Below are 27,995 nucleotides of genomic sequence, written 5' to 3'. Positions count from 1 at the left end.
GTGTAGGCCTGGCCACTAGAGGGCGGGCAAAAGAAAAAAGAACAACATAGATTTTTCTTTTCAGCTGTGTTGTAAAGAAAGGATGTGTAAAATAGCTCTCACACCACTTAGGCAAAGTCACTTTGCCTAAGTGGTGTGAGAGCTATTTTGTATATCCTTTCAGTAAAAAAAAAAAAATCACAGAGATCAGCGTGCTTTTCCTGCAGCCAGTCGACACGTCTAAAAGAGCCATTTGTCAGTGAGAAATCTCTTAATATTAAACATTATAAGCATTGTTACCCTGCCTATCTAGTCTCCAGCATGTCTTTTTTGCATATTTTTTCAGGCCCTTTGGGAGCTCTGTAAAAAAAAAACGAGATCGTCCCTCGTTTCCTGCAGCCAGTCGACACTTCTAAAAGTCAATGAGAAATTTCTTAATTTTAAACATTATAAACTTTGTTACCCTGCCTATCTAGTCTCCAGCATCTTTTTTTTTTTTTTACCCAGAGTCACCACTTCAGCCATGCAACAGATAACCATAAAGGTAAGAAAGAAAAAAAAGGCTAATTCCATTGTCTCATGTGGGAGTTGAGTGTTATTCAATGGATTAACACATCTACTGTGCTGCTGGAGACTAGATAGGCAGGTTAACAATAATCATAATGTTTAATAATAAGAAATAAGAATACATTTTTATTCTTAGCTTAGAATCTCTTAAATGGTTTTCTTTTTGAAACCTGGGCACAGAAGTCACTTTGCCTAAGTAGTGTGAGAGCTATTTTGCATAATTTTTATAGGCCCTGTGGGAGCTCTGTAAAAAAAAATCCCAGAGTTCATCCCTCGTTTCCTGCAGTCAGTCGACACTTCTAAAAGTCAGTGAGAAATTTCTTAATTTTAAACATTATAAACATTGTTACCCTGCCTATCTAGTCTTCAGCATTTTTTTTTACCCAGAGTCATCACTTCAGCCATGCAACAGATAACCATTAAGGTAGGAAGGAAAAAAAAAAGAAGGGTCATTCCATTGTCAAAGGCAAGGGTTAAGTGTTAATCAATGGATTAACAGATTTACTATGCTGCTGGAGACAAGATAGGCAAGTTAACTATGTTCATAATATTTAATATTAAGAAATAATTTTTATTCTTAGCTTAGAATCTACTAAATGGGTTTCTTCTTGACACAAGGGCATAGTAGTCCCTTTGCCTAAGTGGTGTGAGAGCTATTTTGCATATTTTTTCAGGCCCTGTGGAAGCTCTGTAAAAAAAATTACAGAGATCAGCGCTCATATCCTGCCAGTCGCCAGTTGTCAGCGAGAAATTTCTTTATATTAAACATTATAAACATTGTTACGCCTGCCTATCTAGTCTCCAGCATTTTTTTAAACAGATCTACTATGCTGCAGGAGACTAGATAGGCAAGTTAACATTAATATTAAGTAATAATTTTTATTCTTAGCTTAGAATCTACTAAATGGTTTCCTTCTAGAAATCAGGGCACAGTAGCTCAGCCATGAATTAGAGAGCCAGGGACATGCCGCCTAACAGTGCCGCACAAGTGCCGCACTCCCGGAATATTGCGTTCTCTTCTGCGACGCTCCACTAATAGGCGGCAGAGGGACAGGTGTTAAACTATAGATTGGACACAATTATAAGTAATTTACAGATCTATATTCTATAAGGTGTTAAACTGCCAGATCACTAGCTCGCAATTGAATTTGGTATTGACAGCGGGCCGCGTAGCTGCAGGTGCCGGGCCGCTGCTGGAATAATTTCATTTGGAAGGTGCCGGCAGTGGAAGCAATTTACAAAGAGATTTCTGCTATTTCAATAAATGGGGGAATACAGGACAAACAGCAGATAATAGGCGAGACTAAATCACACGTACAACAGGCGGAGAGGGGGGGCAGACACACTGATGGGTAGTATACATACTGTAGTGCTGTCATGGGCAACAATCAAAGCAGGGCATCCCCGTATAATTCAGGATACGTAGATACACATACATTGTGCCTAGATGTTTATACTGAGATACTGCTGTTTAATAGCAAATACTACCAGGGGCATAACTACCACTGTAGCAGCCATAGCAGCTGCTATGGGGCCCGCCGCATCAGGGGGCCCCTTGGCCTGCTCCTGCAATACACTGGGCCCCCTGGCTCTCCTGACCAGCGCTTGCCGTTATGCAGTGATGACTACACTTGTCAGTCAGGGGGGCCCAATCAAAAGTTTGCTATGGGTCCCACCCATTTTAGTTACGCCCCTGAATACTACCATAGAATTCCTAGAAAATACAGCCAAATAATACCGCCATATAATGTCAAAATAATACATCTAATATACAGTCCCATATAGTGTTCAAATCACTACTATATAATATATATATATATATATAAAATACCGTCATACAATGCTGAGATAATACTGCCAAATAACAGTCCCACATAATACTAACATATATTTCTCTGAAGATACAGCTATATACCACCATACAATGCTGAAATATTACCCTGCAAATAACAGTCCCATGTGGTGCCCACAAATCACTACCGTATATATATACTCCATAAATTTAGCTATTTATTATAATACCACCATACAATGCTGAAATAATCCCATCAAATAACAGTACTAGAGTGTCCGCATATTGCCACATATTTCTCTCAAAATACAGCCCTATAATACCACCATACAATGCTGAAATAATACCCCCATATAACAGCCCCATATTACATACCTTTTCACAAAAAATGCATAACACTAATCCACCATACACTTCCCACAAATACGGCCATTCACTGTACAAATAATATAATATGATGATATATAGGGAAGGAGTAATGATAATGTCCCTGGTGGTCCAGGGCAGTACGAGGATTAATATCAGAAAGCAGTGAATGGAATCAATGCTAAATGCGGTTCAGGGAAGAAACAGAGTGCTGCACCTCACACCTATGGCTGATACCAGTGCCGCTAGGCTAAATAAAAAACACATCAGAATTTTGTGTATGAATTGATCAAGCCATACTGCCCCATGAACCTCGTGCCGGTATCTGATACACATGGGTCCCTACACTAAGTCCACACCGTGCCAGTCAGTGGCCACCAACCCCGCAGGTGTGCACAGCCAGGGAACGGGGGCCATGGGACGGCCCTGCGACCCCCATGCCACAGGACCAGACCCAAAAACACCACACCAGAACCACGCACGCTTTGCGGGGTTGGCGGTCGCTGACCGACACGGTGTGAAGTTAGCGTAGGGACCCGTGTGGACCAGAGGACCTGTGCGGTGGTACACGGGGCAATATGGCTTGATCAATTCATATACAGACACTCTGGTGTTGACTTTTAATATAGGCCTAGCGGCATTAGTATCAGCCATAGATGGGATGTGCAGCCGTTCCATTCTCTCCAGTTCGTGTTTCACAGTTCTCCCTCTCTGAACAGCTAGCACTCCTTTATAAGACCCACATGACCAAAATTAGCAGGATATGTCTGTGCTCACATGTCTGGACCCTATGTCTTCCCCATTCTGTGAGAGCAGCAATGGTAAGTGTAGTACCATATCCATACTTGTGTCGTTTGGGGGCAGCCTTCCCCGCCGGTGGTGCTGGCTGGGTTTTGGTGGGGCTTTTTGGGTCTGGTCCTGTGACATTGGGGTTGCAGGGCCGTTCCATGGCCTCCCTTTCCTGCATGTGCACGCTTTGCGGGGTTGGCGGTCGCTGACCGACACGGTGTGAAGTTAGCGTAGGGACCCGTGTGGACCAGAGGACCTGCGCGGTGGTACACGGGGCAATATGGCTTGATCAATTCATATACAGACACTCTGGTGTTGATTTTTAATATAGGCCTAGCGGCATTAGTGTCAGCCATAGATGGGATGTGCAGCCGTTCCACTCTCTCCAGTTCGTGAATCAATGCTAAACTTACAGGTGATCTAAAGCAGTAAAGGAATTAATAGGAACGTCCCTGGTGGTCCAGAAGACTGAAAGCATTAATGGTGAAGTCCTGGTGGTCTAGGGGACTTAAAAGTTTTAATAATTTAAAAAGTTATAAAGTTTTTAATACTTAGGTCTCTGGGAGGGAAGAGTCCCTGATCATCCAGGGCAATGAAAAGATTAATAGTAAAGTCCCTTGTGGTGTAGGGTGATTAAACAATTGCATATAAAGCCCCTGGTGGTCTAGAGTAGAGAAGGGATTAGTGGTAAAGTCTTTGGCAGTTTAGATCAGTAAAAGTATTAATGAAGAAGTCCCCACTTCTCTATAGGAGGGAAAGGGTTCATGGTCCCTTGATGTCTAGGGTGCGCAAACAGTTGCATATAAAGCCCCTGGTGGTCTAGAGTAGAGAGGGGGATTAATAGTAAAGTCTTTGGAAGCCTAGAGCTGTAAAAGTATTGATAGTAAAAATCCCGCTCATCTATGGTGGTCCTTGGTGGTCTAGGGTGCTGAAACAATTGCATGTGAAGTCCCTGGTGGTCTAGAGGATTAATGATAAAGTCTTTGGCAGTCTAGGGCAGTAACAATCGTAATGTCCCCGGTAGTCTGTGGGAGTGAAAGGGTTCATGGTAAAGTCTCTTGTGTTCTAGGGTGCTGAAACAATTGCATGGGAGGTCCCTGGTGATCTAGGGCAGAGAAGGGATAAGAATTTAATAATCAAAGATAAAGTTCTTATCAGTCTAGGACAGTGAGAGGATTAACTATAAAGTGCCGAGTGTTCTTGAGGTGTATACAGATGAATAACAATGTCCCTGGTGGTCTAGTGTGCTGAAACAATTGCATGTGAAGTCCCTGGTGGTCTAGGGCGCTGAAACAATTGCATGTGAAGTCCCTGGTGGTCTAGGGCGCTGAAACAATTGCATGTGAAGTCCCTGGTGGTCTAGAGTGCTGAAACTATTGCATGTGAAGTCCCTGGTGGTCTAAGGTGCTGAAACAATTGAATGTGAATTCCCGGGAGGTCTAGGGGGCGCTGAAACAATTGCGTGTGAAGTCCTTGTAAGTCCAGAGTGTTGAAACAATTGCATGTGAAGTCCCTGGTGGTCTAGGGTGCTGAAACAATTGCATGTCAAGTCCCTGGTGGTCTATGGTGCTGAAAAAATTGCATGTCAAGTCCCTGTTGGTCTAGGGTGCTGAAAAAATTGCATGTCAAGTCCCTGTTGGTCTAGGGTGCTGAAACACTTGCATGTCAAGTCCCTGTTGGTCTAGGGTGCTGAAACACTTGCATGTCAAGTCCCTGTTGGTCTGGGGGGTGCTGAAACACTTGCATGTCAAGTCCCTGTAAGTCTAGAGTGCTGAAACAATTGCATGTCAAGTCCCTGTTGGTCTAGGGGGTGCTATAACAATTGCATGTCAAGTCCCTGGTGGTCTAGGGCAGAGAAGGAATGAGAATGAAATGAATAGTAAAGTCCTTAGCAGTATATGGCAGTGAGATGGTAAATTAAAGGTAAAGTGACCAATGTTCTTGGAGTGTATACAGATGGATAACATTGTCCCTGGTGGTCCAGGGCAGTGAAGGGTTACATAGTCTACTCTTAGTTCGCTATTCTATTGAGAGCCAGATCTTCTGCTCCCAGCACTTACCCCTTTAACCCTTTTAAGTGCCATAATGCTGTAGTCACGTCCGACATGTTTCCTTCTCGGACAAAAATTGCGACCGTAGTGCTGCGAAAAACGATCTATAAGAGTCCATCAGATCATCGGCACCTCTCCGGCCGGCGCTATAACACGCACATACAACCCAGGGCTCCGGCTCACGTTTCCATGGTTACAAATGCTGCAAAACATTTTCAAGGTCCCAAAGCCAAAATGTTAAGTGCGGTCCCCTACGTGACGGGGCCGGCGCACCGAGGAGACAGCTGACCTCTGCGCAAGTGACAGCTTCCTTGGAAAAGATGTCTCCCGACACCGGGCCGCCCGCCTGTCACCGCCGCAAAAACCAAGGACTTAATCTTCTGTAATTGCACAAGTGCAGGTCCCGGGGAGGTCGCGGGGTTAAACGCGGAGGCCCCCCCCCCCCCCACACCTTATACCGCCAAGACAAGTGATATATAACCAACCGATCCCCTGTCTCCCCCGATCAGTCAAATAAAATTAACACCGCGGTTACGGGAAGAAATTAGGTAGACATTGAAGGAATATGGAAAGCCGTCCGCTAATCTGTACAGGGACTGGGGGACCCCTGCTTAGGCTGTATACATGCGGAGGGCTCCCCCTATCTATAATCCTAAGAGAGGAGGGGTCCCTGGTGCACAGCTATTAATGTATAGTAACTGCATAACCCTGATAACACTGCAGCTGTTTGAAGATACAGGATAGAGGTGCAGATCCCCATATTGCAGTAGCGTAGTACAACAGGCTAGAGTACAGAAGCAGGGCTGCTGTCAGAGGTCTGTGTGGTTACATGACAGCAATGGGGAAGGGGCGTGTGTTCAGCATGGACCAATCAGGAAGTGAGAATCACAGAGCTGTGCAGGAGGACAGTGACAGAAACTTTTCTATATAGCAGTGTGAATGGCTGAGTGTGAGTGCAGGCACATTATAGGAGCAGTGTGTATAGCTTAGCGTGAGTGCAGGTACATTATAGCAGCAGTGTGTATAGCTAAGTGAAAGTGCAGGCACCATATAATAGCAGTGTGTATAGCTGAGTGTAAGTGCAGGCATATTATAGCAGCAGTGTGTATAGCTTAGCGTGAGTGCAGGTACATTATAGCAGCAGTGTGTATAGCTGAGTGTGAGTGCAGGCACATTATAGCAGCAGTGTGTATAGCTGAGTGTAAGTGCAGGCACATTATAGCAGCAGTGTGTATAGCTTAGCGTGAGTGCAGGTACATTATAGCAGCAGTGTGTATAGCTGAGTGTGAGTGCAGGCACATTATAGCAGCAGTGTGTATAGCTGAGTGTAAGTGCAGGCACATTATAGCAGCAGTGTGTATAGCTGAGTGTGAGTGCAGGCACATTATAGCAGCAGTGTGTATAGCTGAGTGTAAGTGCAGGCACATTATAGCAGCAGTGTGTATAGCTTAGCGTGAGTGCAGGTACATTATAGCAGCAGTGTGTATAGCTGAGTGTAAGGGCAGGCACAATATAATAGCAGTGTGTATGGCTGAGTGTAAGTGCAGGCACATTATAGCAGCAGTGTGTATAGCTGAGTGTAAGTGCAGGCACATTATAGCAGCAGTGTGTATAGCTGAGTGTGAGTGCAGGCACATTATAGCAGCAGTGTGTATAGCTGAGTGTAAGTGCAGGCACATTATAGCAGGAATGGAGAGGATAGAAAACACAAGGACTGACAGAGACTGCAGGAAGCATAAAGGAATGAGCAGGGCAGATGTGGGCACAGTATAGCAGCGCTCTCTGTCTGGGAAGAGAGGGGTTACAGCTATGGAGAGATTACCTCCACAGTCCTGTCCCCTGATGCAAGCCCCAGCCGAAGTGGATCTGTTATGATTTGGAAGGTGAGGGAGACTTCCTCGGTCAGCGTACAGGGCTGTAGACCCCGCTATGCAGACCATGTCCCTTCCCCACTCGCACTCCCACCCAGTACAGGGAGCTCTTACACCAAAGCAATGCTCTTACACCAAGTCACAATTTTGAAAACCTGTGAGCTCTTCTTGCAAAACAATCTCAATCCAAGTTACTCTTAAACCAAAGTACCACTGTAATTCTTTCCAGTCTGACACAGTGTTCTCTGCTGCCACCTCTGTCCATGTCAGGAACTGTCCAAAGCAGCAGCAAATCCTTATAGAAAACCTCTCCTGATCTGGACAGTTCCTGACATGGACAGAGGTGGCAGCAGAGAGCACTGTGTCAGACAGGAGAGAATACACCACTTCCTGCAGGACATACAGCAGCTATCATCTATCTATCTATCTATCTATCTATCTATCTATCTATCTATCTATCTATCTATCTATCTATCTCCTTTCTATCTATCTCCTATCTATCTATCTATCTATCTATCTATCTATCTATCTATCTATCTCCTATCTATCTATCTATCTATCTATCTCCTTTCTATCTATCTCCTATCTATCTATCTATCTATCTATCTATCTATCTATCTATCTCCTATCTATCTATCTATCTATCTCCTATCTATCTATCTATCTATCTCCTATCTATCTATCTATCTATCTATCTATATATCTATCTCCTATCTATCTATCTATCTATCTATCTCCTATCTATCTATCTATCTATCTATCTCCTATCTATCTATCTATCTATCTATCTCCTATCTATCTATCTATCTATCTATCTCCTATCTATTATCTATCTATCTATCTATCTATCTATCTATATATCTATCTCCTATCTATCTATCTATCTATCTATCTATCTATCTATCTATCTCCTATCTATCTATCTATCTATCTATCTCCTATCTATCTATCTCCTATCTATCTCCTATCTATCTATCTATCTATCTATCTATCTATCTATCTATCTATCTCCTATCTATCTTTCTCCTATCTATCTATCTATCTATCTATCTATCTATCTATCTATCTATCTCCTATCTATCTATCTCCTATCTATCTCCTATCTATCTATCTCCTATCTATCTATCTATCTATCTATCTCCTATCTATCTATCTCCTATCTATCTATCTATCTATCTATCTCCTATCTATCTATCTATCTATCTATCTCCTATCTATCTATCTCCTATCTATCTCCTATCTATCTATCTATCTATCTCCTATCTATCTTTCTCCTATCTATCTATCTATCTATCTATCTATCTATCTATCTATCTATCTATCTATCTCCTATCTATCTCCTATCTATCTATCTCCTATCTATCTATCTATCTATCTCCTATCTATCTATCTCCTATCTATCTATCTATCTATCTATCTCCTATCTATCTATCTATCTATCTATCTATCTATCTATCTATCTCCTATCTATCTATCTATCTATCTCCTATCTATCTATCTATCTATCTATCTATCCAGGGGCGTAACTAGAAATGGCTGGGCCCCCCCCCCCCCCCGACTGACCACTAAACGGTCAAGTGAAGTCATACCTACATAACTGCTAGCTCTAGTCAGGAGTGCTTGTAGTTAAAGGGACATTTGCAAAACCCAGAAGACCAGCAGGGCCACCCGATGCTGCAAATGATGACGGCTCAGGGGGCCCAGTGTATTGCAGGAGCAGGCCATGGGGCCCCCTGATGCGGCGGGCCCCATAGCAGCCGCCATGGCTGCTATAGAGGTAGTTACGCCCCTGTATCTATCTATCTATCTATCTATTATCTATCTCCTATCTATCTCCTATCTATCTCCTATCTATCTATCTATCTATCTATCTATCTATCTATCTATCTATCTATCTATCTCCTATCTATCTATCTATCTATCTATCTTCTATCTATCTCCTATCTATCTCCTATCTATCTCCTATCTATCTATCTATCTCCTATCTATCTATCTATCTATCTATCTCCTATCTATCTATCTCCTATCTATCTATCTATCTATATATCTCCTATCTATCTATCTATCTATCTCCTATCTATCTATCTATCTATCTATCTATCTATCTATCTATCTCCTATCTATCTATCTCCTATCTATCTCCTATCTATCTATCTATCTATCTATCTATCTATCTATCTATCTATCTATCTCCTATCTATCTATCTATCTATCTATCTATCTATCTATCTATCATCTCCTATCTATCTCCTATCTATCTATCTATCTATCTATCTATCTATCTATTATCTATCTATCTCCTATCTATCTATCTATCTATCTATCTATCTCCTATCTATCTATCTATCTATCTATCTATCTATCTATCTATCTATCTATCTATCTATCTCCTATCTATCTATCTATCTATCTATCTCCTATCTATCTCCTATCTATCTATCTATCTCCTATCTATCTATCTATCTATCTATCTATCTATCTATCTATCTATCTATCTCCTATCTATCTATCTATCTATCTATCTATCTATCTATCTATCTCCTATCTATCTATCTATCTATCTATCTATCTATCTATCTATCTCTGTCCATCTCTGGCCCTTAGACGAAGCAGTGTGGATTCTGCGCACAGTGAGGAGGGAGGTAATAAATTATTCCAGGTAGTGAGATAAATACCCCCGGGGCATCTCACTGCTGAGCTCCTCTGTGAAACATTAATGACCTCCAGCTTTCGCCATGGAATACGATTACTGGGGCCGTCCTGAATTATTCAGGGTCTGGGCTCGGCGTGCAGTACAGCTGCTGTCACTAGGTGATATCTTCCCATTGATTAGCCTTCCCCAAGCCCCTCCAGCACCGCACAGCCATGAAGGACAGCAGGGGAGGCCAGCACAGCAGCAGGGGAGGCCAGCACAGAGACAGGGGAGGCCAGCACAGAGACAGGGGAGGCCAGCACAGAGACAGGGGAGGCCAGCACAGCCATAAAGGACAGCAGGGGAGGCCAGCACAGCGGTAGGGGAGGCCAGCATAGCAGCAGGGGAGGCCAGCCGGTTGTACCCTTTTCCCCTATGGTCGGTGTCCTGCCGGGTTGCTACCGGGTCCCTTGGGATAGTGTAGTCACAGATGATATAGTCACAGTTGTCAGGAGCACGTGTAATGACCCTCCCGGATAGTAGGAGCCGCCACCCACAGAAAGGGGAAGTGTCCCAAGGTTGCAGTGCAGGTGCTGTGTAGGTGGTGATGAATGATCACAGACTCTTGAGATAACATTGACTTGGTTTACTACTTGTAAATGTGCAGCAGGTAATACAGATGAGCTCGGATATACACTTGACAAAGTTGCAATAAAAGACGTGAACATAGGACGACCAGATCTGTAGGAGGAGTGCAGTGTAGAGGGTACTTGTGTCGATAAAGTTGTGCTGAGGTAGAGTAGCAGAGAGGAGGATGCCGTGAGAGTCTCAACCCATGTAGTAGTGTGCTCTGCCGGGATGTTGAAGAATATAGAAGAATACTTGTAGAAGAAGAACACCTGTGCCTGTGTGTTGACCTTTTCTTCAGTCTTCACACCACCTTATGCCCACTAGCGTTGGCCGAACCGTACTAATGGGTGACACAGGCCCTAGACCTTGTTACTTGGGTTGAGTGGAATGCTGAGAGTTCCCTGCTGACACCGGCGCTGCGAGACAGAGTTCATAGGCTTACTGCTACTTTGCTCCACCTGGATCAGTTCCTAGCTCTTTGGCTCTTTAGTGGATATTGTCCTGCTACTTCTCCTAATCCACGGTGTGGGTTGACATTATCTTTTGGCTGGTCCTCTCCTGAGGGGTTTAACACTGCATAGTGCTTTGTATGGGTAACAGTGTGCTGTCTTGTGTCCTACCCATGCGGGGTACTGGCTAAGACTAAACTACGGGGACCCGGCAGAGGGCCAGGGCCCAGACAGGACCGCTATCTAAACTATGTCCTTTCTCCACATTGTCTCAAACAGAAAGCTCTTGCTCCTCCCCTACCCATGGGACTAACTTCCTCTACTGCGTGTAGGGTGCGCTGTAATTGGGTGAAAAGAGTGCGATCCTTCAGCTGTGCAGCTTCCATACTCTAATACATAATACAGGGACATCTAGTGGTCAACTTTTAGTACTACTTTCACCATAATAAGACCACAAAAAGTACAGACTTTTGTGAAGGGTGTATGTAATAGTAACACCCCTAGTGGGACACCACAGATGTAAGTCAGGATCTGTAATGTAATGTATGTACATAGTTAACCCACCAGCAGAATAGTGAGTGCAGCTCTGGAGTATAATACAGGATGTTACTCAGGATCAGGACAGGATGAGGAATGTAATGTATGTACACAGTGACCCCACCAGCAGAATAGTGAGTGCAGCTCTGGAGTATAACACCATAGATGCAAGATGAGAGAGACTCGGTAAAGGTGAGTACATCATACTCCGCTATGTCTATGTTCTCATTATGGAGTTAGACTTTAATGACTTTGCGGAGTTGTCGGAAGGCTAGAACTTTCCACATCCGGCTTCCTCCGTTCCTCCGGGATTTTTTCCCCTTATCTCCTTACTTACAAACGTGAACACTTTATCTGCGGTTCCCCCGTCCGTCCCATCCCGCTACCAACAGGGACCTCAGCCAGGAGTCCGGGGAAATTATCAAAAGCTTTTTTAATTATAATTTCTGTCCGGATAAAAGAGATGGTTACAGCCGTCCCAGTAAATGGATTAAAGGCTTAGGAACAAATAAAGACACGTCCCCCCCCCCCCTGTAATAACCACATAGCCTGGGGTGTAATACTAGATCCACATAGTGGGGAGCGAGCCGGGCGAATTACTAACATGAGGAATTACTGACACGTTCTGCTTTCAGGCAGTGTTGTAAAAAAAACAAAACAAGACATGAGATTGAAAAAAAAAAAAAAAAGTGCAGACTACAGAGAGCGAGAGGACATAGTATGGGCAGTTAGGGCTGTTATTTTATTTATTTTTTTGTAATTTGTTAATTGTTTAAATAAAGTTTGAATTTGTCAGTTTTTTTATTACATTCTACAGTATATATAACAAAAAGAAAAATGTCGTGTTTTTTTTTTTTTTTTTCACCCTGTGTTTATGCGGGATTCCTACTGTTTTGTTTTGTTCTCACACTCCGCAAAAATATTCTCATTTTAAGGGTTATTTCAAGGATTTTTTTTATTTTTTAAAAATATGCGCATGCCGTTGCTAAATAAAAAAATAAAATTTGATTCCCTTCCTAACTCCCTCACCTAAACCAGTCTCACAAAGCTAAAGTTCCTGGTGTGTAGAACCTTTGGGTTCAGGGATGGAACGTGCAGTTGCCCGCTCAACCAGTAATGGGAGGAAGCTGTGTCTCGTCTCAGCCACTGATTGGCTGAGCTGGTATTCACGCAGTTGTTAAAGGGGTACTCCACTCATACATAACTTTTGATATGTTGCTGCCCATGATGAGACTAAGAATTCCTTAATTCCCAAGTATTGAGCTGCTGCTTTCTGCTGAAGGCACAAAAATCTGTGTTGGAGCTTTTCTCTTCGTCTCCCTCTCCTCCCCCCTCCCTTCTATGATGGCTGGTGTAAACAAGTCCCTGGCAGGCTTTATCTGCAACATTGTAGCTTTGTTGTAATGCTGGGAGGGTTAATCACAGTGAGTTCATTAGCAAATTGACCTCTGAATATCCCTCCCAGCATTACAAAGAAGCTACAAAGTTGCAGATACAGCCAGGCAGGGACTTGTTTACATAATCTGTCTCATAAGGGAGGGGGAGAGGGAGAGAAAAGCTCACACACAAATTTTTGTGTCTTCAGCGGAAAGCAGCAGCTTACAACTTTGGGAAGAAGACTGAATAGATAATAACAAGTATGGAAGGAATTGTTCGTCTTACCAAGGGCAGCAACATATCAACAGTTATGGAATACCCCTTTAAATAGAAAAATAAAATATGATGACTTTCCTCACACCCCCTCCTCCACTAATCTTACAAAGCTCCCATTCCTGCTGGGCGGAACGTCTGGGGTCAGGGTTGGAATGTGCAGTTGCCCGCTCTGCCAATCAGGGGAGGAAGCAGTGTCCCATCTCAGCCACCGATTGGCCAAGCTGCTGTGTCCATGTGGGACTCTTATCCCAGGAGGGCTACACAACAGGACCGGGAGCTAAGAGAGAAGGCAGCATCAGAAGCTTCTAAGACAGTCGTATCCTAATACACGATACATGACAATGGGGAGGAGCAGGATCAGGTATGTTAGAATTCAACTGCCTGATCTTTTTGTTCTTGGGGAAGATAGAGTTGTAACGTGACTTTCTCCTCTATCCCTACTGAGCCCACATACATAGTTGATCTTGCTGTGCTGCGAATGGGCTGGACGAGCAAAACCATTGTGGCTGTTATGGGGGGGGGAATTGTAGCTGTTATGGGCCCCGTGAATGTTATGGGGGGCGCATTGTGGCTGTGATGATGGTTGCTGTCACAGGGGGTGGCTGGAACGAGGGGATTCCTGGAAAAATGGACTTCTGAGTTGGATAAGAGGCTATGTGACATTTAGAACTCCTCGGGGGCGGGGTTACAAATGAACATACAGAAATAAGGGTATTTTCTGTGGTGGAGCATAATATTCTCCTGTGATACAACCTTAACTCTTCTAAGGCCAACCTCTAGGACACCTAGGACCCCTTTTCCACCACTGCTTTCAGGGGCCCCAAACTCAAACTCATATGGCCCCTGTGCCCATATATTGAGATGCTATAACTTGACTACTTACAATTTCCATTTTATCAGCCAGAACAAAGAATCCATCTCATCATATGCAGAAGCCGCAAACACTAAACTGTGAGAAACAAATATTCTTGTAAGTCAATTTTACTCCTCCCTTGTTCTTCTCTCCTCGCCATAAAATAATAAAAAGTCTGCGGATAAACAGCGTCGGATCCGGCACACGGACACCGGAGGATTCAGCGCATAAACATCGCACTAGGTCTGGGCGCCAATGCCTTAAAGTACATTAAACCTCCCCGTGACTGACAGCGGTGATATGTGGAGAGGAGGAAGATTGTTCATCTTTTTCTATTCTTTATGACATCAGGGCCAGGAGAGACGTGCGGAGCCGGTCATGTGACTTTATTTATTCATTTATTTCTTTAGTTTCGTTTCTACTAGAAAGTAAAATGCAATAATGTAAAACAGTCAAGAATAGACAGGATACATAAGGATAGATGGACGGATGGATGGATAGATAGATAGATAGATAGATATATAGATAGATAGATAGATAGGTGATAGATAGATAGATAGATAGATAATAGATAGATAGATAGATAGATAGATAGATAGGAGATAGATAGATAGATAGATAGATAGGAGATAGATAGATAGATAGATAGATAGGAGATAGATAGATAGATAGATAGATAGGAGATAGATAGATAGATAGATAGATAGATAGGAGATAGATAGATAGATAGATAGATAATAGATAGATAGGAGATAGATAGATAGATAGATAGATAGATAGGAGATAGATAGATAGATAGATAGATAGATAGATAGATAGATAGATAGGAGATAGATAGATAGATAGATAGATAGATAGATAGATAGGAGATAGATAGATAGATAGATAGATAGATAGGAGATAGATAGATAGATAGATAGATAGATAGATAGATAGAGAGATAGATAGGAGATAGATAGATAGATAGATAGATAGATAGATAGATAGAGAGATAGATAGGAGATAGATAGATAGATAGATAGATAGATAGAGAGATAGATAGGAGATAGATAGATAGATAGATAGGAGATAGATAGATAGATAGATAGATAGATAGATAGGAGATAGATAGATAGATAGATAGATAGATAGGAGATAGATAGATAGATAGGAGATAGATAGATAGATAGATAGATAGAGAGATAGATAGGAGATAGATAGATAGATAGATAGATAGATAGATAATTTAACATTTATTTATTTGTTTTTCAAAATCTATTGCATGGAATTACAACCTAAAGCAGCTCTTTTTTATTATCCATGTTGAGGATCCGTCCTTCTATCTCAGCCAAAAAAAACACAAAACACTCTATAGACTTTCATTGTAATAAAACAGCATATGCCACTCCATTGTAGCGCCACCTTAAATCATGGATATAGCGGCGTCCTCTTGTCTTTATTATCTTGTTTCCATACCAGCTTGTGTCTAGTATAAACCAGAGGGATGAAGAACCTGCCCCCTATGGGCTACAGCTGGTCACTGCACAGAGCACAGCAGATGCCTTGTCAGTGGGTGATATAAATGTGTGATAGATGGAGGCCCCATCCTTGAGGAGACAGGAGACCTCCACATATAGGTAGAGGCAGTCCTATTGATATATATATATATATATATATATATATATATATATATATATATATATATATATACATATATATATATATATATATATATATATATATACTGCCATAGAAGTTACAGCTTCCCGCATGACATTAGAAACTGTGGCCCCCTGATGAGGTCATTGTGGCCCCCTGATGTATTCCGATGTGACAGTGTGGCCTCCGCAGAACATAGGTTGTGGACCCCCGGTATATACATGACGCAGTTATTAGGCTTTTATGTTCTCACCTCAGGCACAGAACATCGGAAGACGAGAAACCCCGAAAGGCCAAGAGAATTAAATACGTAAAGGAGTAAACAAATGTCTAGACAGGAGTTCATACGTAGAGATAGAGAGCTTCCTCAGGATTGTACCGCTGCCACCTCCTGTCAATCATCACCCCCCCCCACACACACACACACACAAATAGTTTAGCAGATTTTCAGGATCAATAACGCAGCTGTAAGGTCGGGGGGGGGGGGGGGTTATAATATCCTGGGTACAATGAGAAACAGCAGAATATGTGATATGATAAGTTACTGTACAGTATAGCAATCAGTATGTGGTGTATAATGTATAGTAACTGTATAACCCTGATAACACAGCAGCTGGATATGTGATATATAAGTTACTGTACAGTATAGCAGCATGTAGTGTATAATGTATAGTAACTGTATAACCCTGATAACACAGAAGCTAGATATGTGATATATAAGTTACTGTACAGTATAGCAGCATGTGGAATATAATGTATAGTAACTGTATAACCCTGATAACACAGCAGCTGGATATGTGATATATAAGTTACTGTACAGTATAGCAGCATGTGGTGTATAATGTATAGTAACTGTATAACCCTGATAACACAGCAGCTGGATATGTGATATATAAGTTACTGTACAGTATAGCAGCATGTGGTGTATAATGTATAGTAACTGTATAACCCTGATAACACAGCAGCTGGATATGTGATATATAAGTTACTGTACAGTATAGCAGCATGTGGTGTATAATGTATAGTAACTGTATAACCCTGATAACACTGCAGCTAGATATGTGATATATAAGTTACTGTACAGTATAGCAATCAGCATGTGGTGTATAATGTATAGTAACTGTATAACCCTGATAACACAGCAGCTGGATATGTGATATATAAGTTACTGTACAGTATAGCAATCAGCATGTGGAGTATAATGTATAGTAACTGTATAACCCTGATAACACAGCAGCTGGATATGTGATATATAAGTTACTGTACAGTATAGCAATCAGCATGTGGAGTATAATGTATAGTAACTGTATAACCCTGATAACACAGCAGCTGGATATGTGATATATAAATTACTGTACAGTATAGCAATCAGCATGTGGAGTATAATGTATAGTAACTGCATAACCCTAATAACACAACAGCAGTTTGTAGTTACAGGATGGAGCTGCAGATTCCCATAATGCAGTAGCGTAGTACAACAGGCTAGAATAGAGAAGCAGGGAGAGGTCTGTGTGGTCACATGACTGCATTGGGGAAGGGGTGTGTGTTCAGCATGGACCAATCAGGAGGTGAAAATCACAGAGCTGTGCAGGAGGACAGTGACAGAAACTTCGCTATACAGCAATGTGAATGGCTGAGTGTAAGTGCAGGCACATTATAGCAGCAGTGTGTATAGCTGAGTGTAAGTGCAGGCACATTATAGCAGCTGTGTGTATAGCTGAGTGTAAGTGCAGGCACATTATAGCAGCTGTGTGTATAGCTAAGTGTAAGTACAGGCACATTATAGCAGAAGTGTGTATAGCTGAGTGTAAGTTCAAGGACATAGCAGCAGTGTGTATAGCTGAGTGTAAGTGCAGGTACATTATAGCAGCAGTGTGTATAGCTGAGTGTAAGTGCAGGCACATTATAGCAGCAGTGTGTATAGTTGAGTGTGAGTGCAGGCACATTATAGCAGCAGTGTGTATATCTGAGTGTAAGTGCAGGCACATTATAGCAGCAGTGTGTATAGCTGAGTGTAAGTGCAGGCACATTATAGCAGCAGTGTGTATAGCTGAGCGTGAGTGCAGGCACATTATAGCAGCAGCAGGGTGTATAGCTGAGTGTAAGTGCAGGCACATTATAGCAGCAGAGTGTATAGCTAAGTGTGAGTACAGGCACATTTTAGCAGCAGTGTGTATAGCTGAGTGTAAGTGCAGGCACATTATAGCAGGAATGGAGAGGATGGGAAACACAACGGCTGACAGTGACTTCGGGGCATATGAGGAATGAGCAGGACATATGTGGGCACATACATGCAGCTCTCTCTGTCTGGGGAGAGAGGGGTTACAGCTATGAATAGTCCTGTCCCCGGATGTAAGCCCCAGCCTGAAGTGGATCTGCAATGATTTGGAAGGTGAGGGAGACTTCCTCGGTCAGCGTACAGGGCTGTAGACCCCGCTATGCAGACCATGCCCCTCCCCCACTCCCCCTCCCACCCAGTACAGGGAGCTCTTACACCACACAAACAGGACCCAATCAATGTATATGTTCTCTCTGGAATTTTCCATAGTTGGGTTCTATTGGTCCCCCCCCCCCCCCCTTGCACCCTGTACCATCCCCTTCTCTCTCTTCCCTTTCTTCTCTTTCAGTCGGAGCCATGGAACGTCTTATTATTATTATGAAAATCAGTAATTAAACTTCCGGTGAACTATGAAACACAAGGAGCCCTGGTATGATATTAAATATCACCGTCTCCTTGAGGAATACGGCCGAGAAAGGACGTTGTTTATTGCCTCTCCGATGCCAGTTTTAAAATCCGTATGAAGTGTGAGGGAGGCGGCGGGCCGGGGGTGGAGGAGGAGGAGGCGCCATGGCAGCACCGGTAATAAATATGAGGTCGGGCGGATTGTAGCAGCAACATCAGCAGAGGAAATTGTACAGATAAGATGAGACATGGGGGGGGGGAATAATTGACTCCGAGCAGGGGGGGGGGGACGTCCTCCATGATACGCATCTCTACAGATTCCATGTTACTCACAATGAAATCTAATTGAAAGTCGCCAATAACAAGCCGGATAGCGCGGGAGAAGATTGGATGCGTCTTGTACGGAGATGACGGGGATGTTGTCAACTGATTAGAATACTGTTCCTGGTAAATTGTATTCTTTACTGGGTTATAATCAACCAAACTGAAAGTCAATGACATTGCTGCAGAGTGATCGGGGGGCTGAGACAAGCAAAACAGATAGGGGGGGGGGGTGAGGGGGGCAGGGAAGGAGACTGGTCAGACAGCTCCCCAAAATTATGTAATTCTGTGAATACAAAACTTTTGTCATTCGCTTTGGATGAATGTCTCAAAACACCACGACTACTACTTCTACTACTACTACTCCTCATACTACTACTACTCATACTGCTACTACTACCACCACCACCACTCCTACTACTATTACCGCCACTCCTACTATTACCAAAACAGCTACTACTACTAGTACTAGTACCACCACTACCACTACTACTAGTACTACAACTACTACAACTACTACTACAACTACTACTACTACCACCACTACCACTACTACTACTACTACTACCATTATTACCACTACAACTACTTCTACTACTACTACCACCACCACCATTCCTACTACTACTATTACTACTACTACCACCAAAACAGCTGCTACTATTACTACTACTACTACTACTACTACTATTACTACCACCACCAAAACAGCTACTACTATTACTACTACTACCACTACTACCACTACTACTACTACTACTACTATTACTACCACCACCAAAACAGCTACTACTATTACTACTACCACTACTACTACTAATACTACCTCCACTACTACCCTACACAGCTTCATATCTCCTGCCTTGTCCATCATGTTCTATACTGTATCACTACCGCTGCTACCACTACTCCTACCAGTACTATTAATACTACCACTACTGCCAGTACTACTACCACTACCAGTACTATTGCTGCTACTACTGCTGATATTACTACCAGTACTACTACTACTACCACTACTAATAGTACTACCAGTACTACTGCTGCTGCTATAACTATCAGTACTACTACCAGTACTACTACCACTACTACCAGTACTACTACCACTACTACCAGTACTACTGCTGCTGCTATAACTACCAGTACTACTACCACTACTACCAGTACTACTACCACTACCCTCCACACCGCACATCTCCTGCCTTGTTTGTCATGTTCCATTCTGTACTCCTACTTCTACTACTCTTACTACTACTCCTGTTACTTACTATTCGTAAGATTCATCCCGAATCAGCAAACTCAGGAGTCAGGACTCTGGAGCGGGACACGGAAGCAGGTGAGCAGATTTTGCCCTGCTGTGGGGGGAGGTAGCGGGGCACTTGTCCAGGACGGCTGAGAGCTATGATGTGCCTATTCTCCATCTCCGTGATGTCAGTGAGGTGACATAACCCAGCACTTTAGGAGCTGACTGTAACTAAGGCTTATTTTTTGAGAAACAGGGTGGTACTGCTTCTACTACTCAACACAGCCTCACATCTCCTGCCTGTACATTATGTTCCATACTGGACTGCTACTAATACCACTACTACCCCTACTGCCCCTACACAGCCGCACATCTCCTGCCCCATCATTCTCCATACTGTACTACTCCTACTGCCCCTACACAGCCGCACATCTCCTGCCCCATCATTCTCCATACTGTACTACCCCTACTGCCCCTACACAGCCGCACATCTCCTGCCCCATCATTCTCCATACTGTACTACTCCTACTGCCCCTACACAGCCGCACATCTCCTGCCCCATCATTCTCCATACTGTATTACTCCTACTGCCCCTACACAGCCGCACATCTCCTGCCCCATCATTCTCCATACTGTACTACCCCTACTGAGCCTACACAGCCGCACATCTCCTGCCCCATCATTCTCCATACTGTACTACCCCTACTGCCCCTACACAGCCGCACATCTCCTGCCCCATCATTCTCCATACTGTACTACCCCTACTGCCCCTACACAGCCGCACATCTCCTGCCCCATCATTCTCCATACTGTACTACCCCTACTGCCCATACACAGCCGCACATCTCCTGCCCCATCATTCTCCATACTGTACTACTCCTACTGCCCCTACACAGCCGCACATCTCCTGCCCCATCATTCTCCATACTGTACTACCCCTACTGCCCCTACACAGCCGCACATCTCCTGCCCCATCATTCTCCATACTGTACTACTCCTACTGCCCCTACACAGCCGCACATCTCCTGCCCCATCATTCTCCATACTGTACTACTCCTACTGCCCCTACACAGCCGCACATCTCCTGCCCCATCATTCTCCATACTGTACTACTCCTACTGCCCCCACACAGCCGCACATCTCCTGCCCCATCATTCTCCATACTGTACTACCCCTACTGCCCCTACACAGCCGCACATCTCCTGCCCCATCATTCTCCATACTGTACTACTCCTACTGCCCCTACACAGCCGCACATCTCCTGCCCCATCATTCTCCATACTGTACTACTACCCCTACTGCCCCTACACAGCCGCACATCTCCTGCCCCATCATTCTCCATACTGTCAGGCCTGTATTTAGAGTTCATGCTGCCCTAGGCACTTTGCACGCCGAGGCGCCCCCCCCGGAACTGGCTGGTTACATGCATGATATATACCCTTTGCCGCTCTGCTTGATGCCCGCTATTCTCATCAAACAGACGTGATGGAGGAAGGAAGGAGGCTGGGGACGTCTTAGTTTGTGGACCGCTTCTGTCCAGTGTGGGACTGGGGTACCTGGGGCCCACCAGAGGAAATAATCCTTGGGGCCCATCAATATAGAACCAGTGAGACACGACACGCTGACCCCGTCCTTTACTGGATTCATCTGTATCTGTGACATATCCCTTTTTCAGTCGAACTAAAACTCTCAGAACCCCCTCTATTTATACAGCTCTCAGGGTATGCTGGGAGTTGTAGTCTCTGAGAGGACAACCCTGTAATAAATCACTGTGTGCAGAGTCTTCTGGTGGCTGCAATCTGTGGGTGACAACCATCAGCCCTGAAGGTCCAGCAATACATCTGTCTACACTGTACTACAACTCCCAGCATATCCTGAGGGCTGCAGACTGTCAGTACATGCTGGGAGTTGTAGTGTCTGCAGCAGTTGTAGTTGGGTCCTATACACTGGATGCTTTGTGGGAGATCAGAATACATAGATCTGTTGGGGCTCAGTGCAGGGAAGTGACCCCAGAACATCACTTTTTGTTCTATCCCCTATTAGTGATGTTCTGGGGTCACTTCCCTGCACTGAGCCCCCACAGATCTATGTATTCTGATCTCCCACAAAGCATCCAGTGTATAATTCACCTAGGATCCAACTACAACAGCTGCAGGCACTACAACTCCCAGCATGTACTGACAGTCTGCAGCCCTCAGCATATGCTGGGAGTTGTAGTGCCTGCAGCTGTTGTAGTTGGGCCCTAGCTTAAAAGTTTGCGCTAGTGTACTGTAGTGACTGCAGGGCTGTGTCAGTACACTACCGCAAACAATACACTGACCCAATGGTACACAGGCTCTGCACACGATAGAAGTGATTACAGTGCAGTTACTAATGACTCACAGGTGACGTCTTCTCCGATTGGCGTCGCTCACTTTTTTGCTTTCTTCTCCATCTGGCGCAGCATCATGAAGACTTCTCCGACCAAAACTCGTCTGCAGGCGGGCAGCTGGGGTGACGGTGAGGGGGAGCAGCTAGGGGTGGCAGGGGGAGAGTCTAGGGAGGCAGAGGGAGAAGCTAGGGTGGCTGGGAGAAGATGGGGCAGCTGGGGTGGCAGGGGGAGAAGATGGGGGGCAGGGGGAGTAGCTGGGGTGGCAGGGGGAGCAGAAGTGGGGACAGGCGGAGGAGAAGGGGGCAGGAGAAGATGGGGTGATAGGCAGGGCAAGAAGCTGGGGGGAAGGGAGAGCAGCTGGGGGGCAAGGGAGAAGCTGGGGTAGCAGGGGGAGCAGCAGTGGAACAGGCGGAGGAGCAGATGGGGGCAGGGGGAGAAGCTGGGGGGGCAGGGAGAGCAGATGGGGGTGCAGAGGGAGAGGCTGGGGGGTGCAGGAGGAGAAGCTAGGGGGTGCAGAAGGACAGGCTGGGGGGTGCTGGAGGAAGGGCGGGGGGGTGCTGGGGGTTGCTAGGGGAGACGCTGGGGGGTGCTGAGGGTGCAGGAGGAGAGGCTGGGGGGGTGTAGAAGGAGAGACTGGGGGGGTGCTGGGGGAGAGACTGGGGGTGCAGAGGGAGAGGCTGGGGGGGTGCTGGGGGAGAGGCTGGGGGGTGCTGGTGGAGAGGCTGGGGGGTGCAGAGGGAGAGGCAGGTTGGGGGGGTGCTAGAGGAGAGGCTGGGGGTGCAGAGGAAGAGGCTGGGGGGTGCTGGTGAGAGGCTGGGGGGGTGCTGGTGGAGAGTCTGGGGGTGCAGAGGGAGAGGCAGGCTGGGGGGGTGCTGGTGGAGAGGCTGGGGGGTGCAGAGGGAGAGGCAGGTTGGGGGGGTGCTAGAGGAGAGGCTGGGGGTGCAGAGGAAGAGGCTGGGGGTGCTGGGGGAGAGACTGGGGGGTGCTGGTGAGAGGCTGGGGGGGTGCTGGTGGAGAGGCTGGGGGGTGCAGAGGGAGAGGCTGGGGGTGCTGGGGGAGAGACTGGGGGGGGGGTGCTGGGGGAGAGACTGGGGGGGTGCTGGGGGAGAGACTGGGGGGGTGCTGGTGGAGAGACTGGGGGTGCAGAGGGAGAGGCAGGTGGGGGGGGTGCTAGAGGAGAGGCTGGGGGTGCAGAGGAAGAGGCTGGGGGGTGCTGGGGGAGAGACTGGGGGTGCTAGTGAGAGGCTGGGGGGTGCTGGTGGAGAGTCTGGGGGTGCAGAGGGAGAGGCAGGCTGGGGGGGTGCTGGTGGAGAGGCTGGGGGGTGCAGAGGGAGAGGCAGGCTGGGGGGGTGCTAGAGGAGAGGCTGGGGGTGCAGAGGGAGAGGCTGGGGGTGCAGAGGGAGAGGCTGGGGGTGCTGGGGGAGAGACTGGGGGGGTGCTGGTGAGAGGCTGGGGGGTGCTGGTGGAGAGGCTGGGGGGTGCAGAGGGAGAGGCAGGCTGTAGGGGTGCTAGAGGAGAGGCTGGGGGGTGCTGGGGGAGAGACTGGGGGGGTGCTGGGGGAGAGGCTGGGGGGTGCAGAGGGAGAGGCAGGCTGGGGGGTGCTAGAGGAGAGGCTGGGGGGTGCTGGTGAGAGGCTGGGGGGGGTGCTGGTGAGAGGCTGGGGGGGGGTGCTGGTGAGAGGCTGGGGGGGTGCTGGGGGAGAGGCAGGCTGGGGGGTGCTAGAGGAGAGGCTGGGGGGTGCTGGGGGAGAGACTGGGGGGGGTGCTAGAGGAGAGGCTGGGGGGTGCTGGGGGAGAGACTGGGGGGGGTGCAGGTGAGAGGCTGGGGGGGTGCTGGTGAGAGGCTGGGGCTGGGGGGGTGCTGGGGGAGAGACTGGGGGGGGGTGCTGGTGAGAGGCTGGGGGGGTGCTGGTGAGAGGCTGGGGGGGGTGCTGGTGAGAGGCTGGGGGGGGGGTGCTGGTGAGAGGCTGGGGGGTGCTGGGGGAGAGACTGGGGGGGGTGCTGGTGAGAGGCTGGGGGGGGTGCTGGTGAGAGGCTGGGGGGGGGGGGTGCTGGTGAGAGGCTGGGGGGTGCTGGGGGAGAGACTGGGGGGGGTGCTGGTGAGAGGCTGGGGGGGGGGGGTGCTGGTGAGAGGCTGGGGGGGGTGCTGGTGAGAGGCTGGGGGGTGCTGGGGGAGAGACTGGGGGGGTGCTGGTGAGAGGCTGGGGGGGGGGTGCTGGTGAGAGGCTGGGGGGGGTGCTGGTGAGAGGCTGGGGGGGGTGCTGGGGGAGAGACTGGGGGGTGCAGAGGGAGAGGCAGGCTGGGGGGTGCTGGGGGAGAGACTGGGGGGGGGGGTGCTGGTGAGAGGCTGGGGGGGTGCTGGTGAAAGGCTGGGGGGGGTGCTGGTGAAAGGCTGGGGGGGGTGCTGGTGAGAGGCGGGGGGGGGTGCTGGTGAGAGGCTGGGGGGGTGCTGGTGAGAGGCTGGGGGGGGGTGCTGGGGGAAGGCTGGGGGGGTGCTGGGTGAGAGGCTGGGGGGGTGCTGGGGGAAGGCTGGGGGGGTGCTGGAGGAGAGGCTGTGGGGATGCTGGGAGAGAGGCTGGGGAAGAGGGAGCGGCCGGGGAGCAGAGGCAGGTGAGGTAGGCCGGGGCCGGGTCCAGTGAGCTTCCGGCGGGCACACACTGCCTCTATCACAGGCCGGAAGCTCACAGCTGCAGCCCCGCGGTGTACGAACTTCTCTCCTGTTCGGCGCGATGACGTCACGTGCGTCGCTGCCGACCGGGAGAGAAGGACCGCAGGGCTGCAGCTGTGAGCTTCCGGCCTGTCATAGAGGCAGTGTGTGCCCGCCGGAAGCTCACTGGAAGCTGCACAGCAACACCCCCCGCACATCTCCTGCCCCATCATTCTCCATACTGTATTACTCCTACTGCCCCTACACAGCCGCACATCTCCTGCCCCATCATTCTCCATACTGTACTACCCCTACTGCCCCTACACAGCCGCACATCTCCTGCCCCATCATTCTCCATATTGCACCGCTACCACTGCGACTCCTATCAATTGCCAGAATGAAGGTCTATAAGGGCATGATGGGAGATGTAACTTTTCAACAGTTGGGACCCCCCCCCCCCCCTTTAAGACATTCTGTGATTGACAGATCCAAGCCGTCGGTTCTTGTGAGATTTTCAGGTTTCCATCATCAGGAATCTGATTTCTGTCACAATTAATCACTTCTGAGACTAATCACTTGAGAATTCCAATAGCGAGAGAAGAAAACACACAACACCTGGGCTGGGAGGACTGGGACACGCGAGAGACTCTCTCTCCAGGGACACTCAATATATTGCTAAATTTAGACGTTGTCGTAGTCACCAAAGTGGATCTCAACATTTTTTCATTCAAAATATTTTACATAGGAACTTGTGTTTCTGACTTGATAAATTATATGATCAGTTGCCAGGACGGTGTTAGTTTTGAGCCCGCCCCACCAATAACCTCATAGACATCTGATGTCATTACTCTTTGACATACAGTTTTCCGGTTTCCTCGATTGTATTCGTACCAAACAAAGTCATACAAACAAATAAAATATAATATAATTTCCATCCAATGTCAGTGCTCTTCATCACCAAGCCAGTAATTATAGGAACCCAATTCACTAAAAACCTCCTAAACAAACCATACCGATGCCAAGAAAATGCCAGGAGGGAAGTGCCAGGTACTTACGCAATGCGTGCCACTCGTCTTGCCGGATGGTCTTGGTAATATTGTAGGTGAGGTTCTTGGGAATTGTGGCTGAGGAATAGTGATACTTGATGAACGAGCATCGCTCAATGTCCCCTAGGAAAGAAACACAAGGCGTCTATTATTATATGTCTACAGTAAACCATTTCCTGCTCATCACCAGAATAAGAGCTCACATTGGGTTTGATGGTGGCCAGGAGGGGTCAAAAACAACAGTTTTTGCAATGTAATTGCTTTCTTCTATGGTAACATATAGGAGGGAGATTTATCAAACATGGTGTACAGTGAAACTGGCTCAGTTGCCCCTAGCAACCAATCAGATTCCTCCTTTCATTTTCCAGAGTCTGTGAGGAATGAAAAGTGAAATCTGTTTGGTTGCTAGGGGCAACCGAGCCAGTTTTACTTCACACCAGTTTGATAAATCTCCCCCATAGTGTTGAACGGGCTTGCCGAAATGTTGTGGTTTGGCAACAGTCTCCAAACCTCGGCATTTGACTCCCAGCAGCTAGAGAAGTTGGATGTCGTAGGCTGTATCATGTTTTCCAGGACTCCCTAGGGTGGCATCCAACCTTTCCCAATACTAAATGCTCAAGTTGGGGAAATTCTGCCGAACCCCAACAGTTCGGCAAATCTTCTCCACACTACTAACAAGTTATATCATTGTCATTGTACAGATTGGGTGTGTTCACAATCACACTGAGTAAAACAGGCAAAGTCCCACCACGAAATGCCGCCTGCCTCAGTTTGTCAATGGGATGCCTCGCGCCACCTCCACTCTCCACCGCTCTCTGCTCAAAGAACTGACATGTCAATTTTTTGAGTGGAGGCGCGTGAGGCATCCCATTGACACATTGAGGCAGGCGGGATTCCGCGGTGGCGGTTCCTCCATGGAATTCCGCCTGTTTTACTTAGTGTGAACGTACCCATAGGGCGGGTTCACACTACGGAATTCTCGCGGACAATGTCCGCGGAATTCCGTCAGCTGTCCGCCCGCACATCTGGGCGCCTTTCTGCCGGCCCCATAGACACCATTCTATGGGCCGGCGTATTCCGCTATACGCTGAAAGAGGTGTCATGTCACTTCTTTCAGCGGATCGCGGAATACGCCGGCCCATAGAATGGTGTCTATGGAGCCGGCGGAAAAGCGCGTGCCCGTGCGGGCGGACAGCTGACGGATTTCCGCGGACATTGTCCGCGAGAATTCCGTAGTGTGAACCCGCCCATAGAGTGGAAAGTCCAAATATGGGTATTAGTTTGAAAACCCTTGCCCCCCGAAAGTTCACCAACCCAACAGTCAATGTTAAACAATAGTCACCGAACATTGGACCACAGTAGCAATTCCCACTGTTCCTACTGTGGTCCTCTATTCAGTGACTACAGATAGAGTGGAGCACCAGGCCGGTCACAGTCATTGATAGAAAGGACAACCTCTTATCAAAAATATTCTGTTTGGATAAAGGGGGAGATTTATCAAACATGGTGTAAAGTGAAACTGGCTCAGTCGCCCCTAGCAACCAATCAGATTCCACCTTTCATTTTCCAAAGAGTCTGTGAGGAATGAAAGGTGGAATCTGATTGGTTGCTAGGGGCAACTGAGCCAGATAAATCTCCCCCAAAGAGTCCACAAGGGGAAGAATAAGGGTCCTTTAAGAGTGTCCCAAATGGGGCCGTATACAGAAGCAAACAAGCTCCCTTCAGAGAGATCAGCGTTCATGGTCAGCGCCTTTAAACAGCACAACTAAGTAAAAGGCCGGGCCACACAAATGATGGAACGATCCCGGGCCAAGATATTGTAATTGACTGGACATAGGGCGACGTGCGACTGGTAAATGGGCTGCTTTAAAGATGCGA

General features: G+C 46.8%; 1 protein-coding gene across 1 annotated transcript in view; it reads right to left on the bottom strand.

The window, feature by feature from the left end:
* Positions 1-27,995, bottom strand: part of TMEM178B (transmembrane protein 178B) — a 206,580-nt gene that overhangs the window by 103,768 nt on the left and 74,817 nt on the right. The window contains exon 2 of the mRNA XM_069967318.1: positions 26,127-26,240. Coding sequence (XP_069823419.1) covers positions 26,127-26,240 — 114 coding nt within the window. The remainder of the gene's footprint in view (positions 1-26,126; positions 26,241-27,995) is intronic.

Source organism: Dendropsophus ebraccatus, chromosome 1 (assembly GCF_027789765.1).
Source record: "Dendropsophus ebraccatus isolate aDenEbr1 chromosome 1, aDenEbr1.pat, whole genome shotgun sequence".
NCBI lineage: Eukaryota > Metazoa > Chordata > Amphibia > Anura > Hylidae > Dendropsophus > Dendropsophus ebraccatus.
Note: the sequence above shows the minus strand (reverse complement) of the source record. Positions and strands in the feature narration are given on the sequence as shown.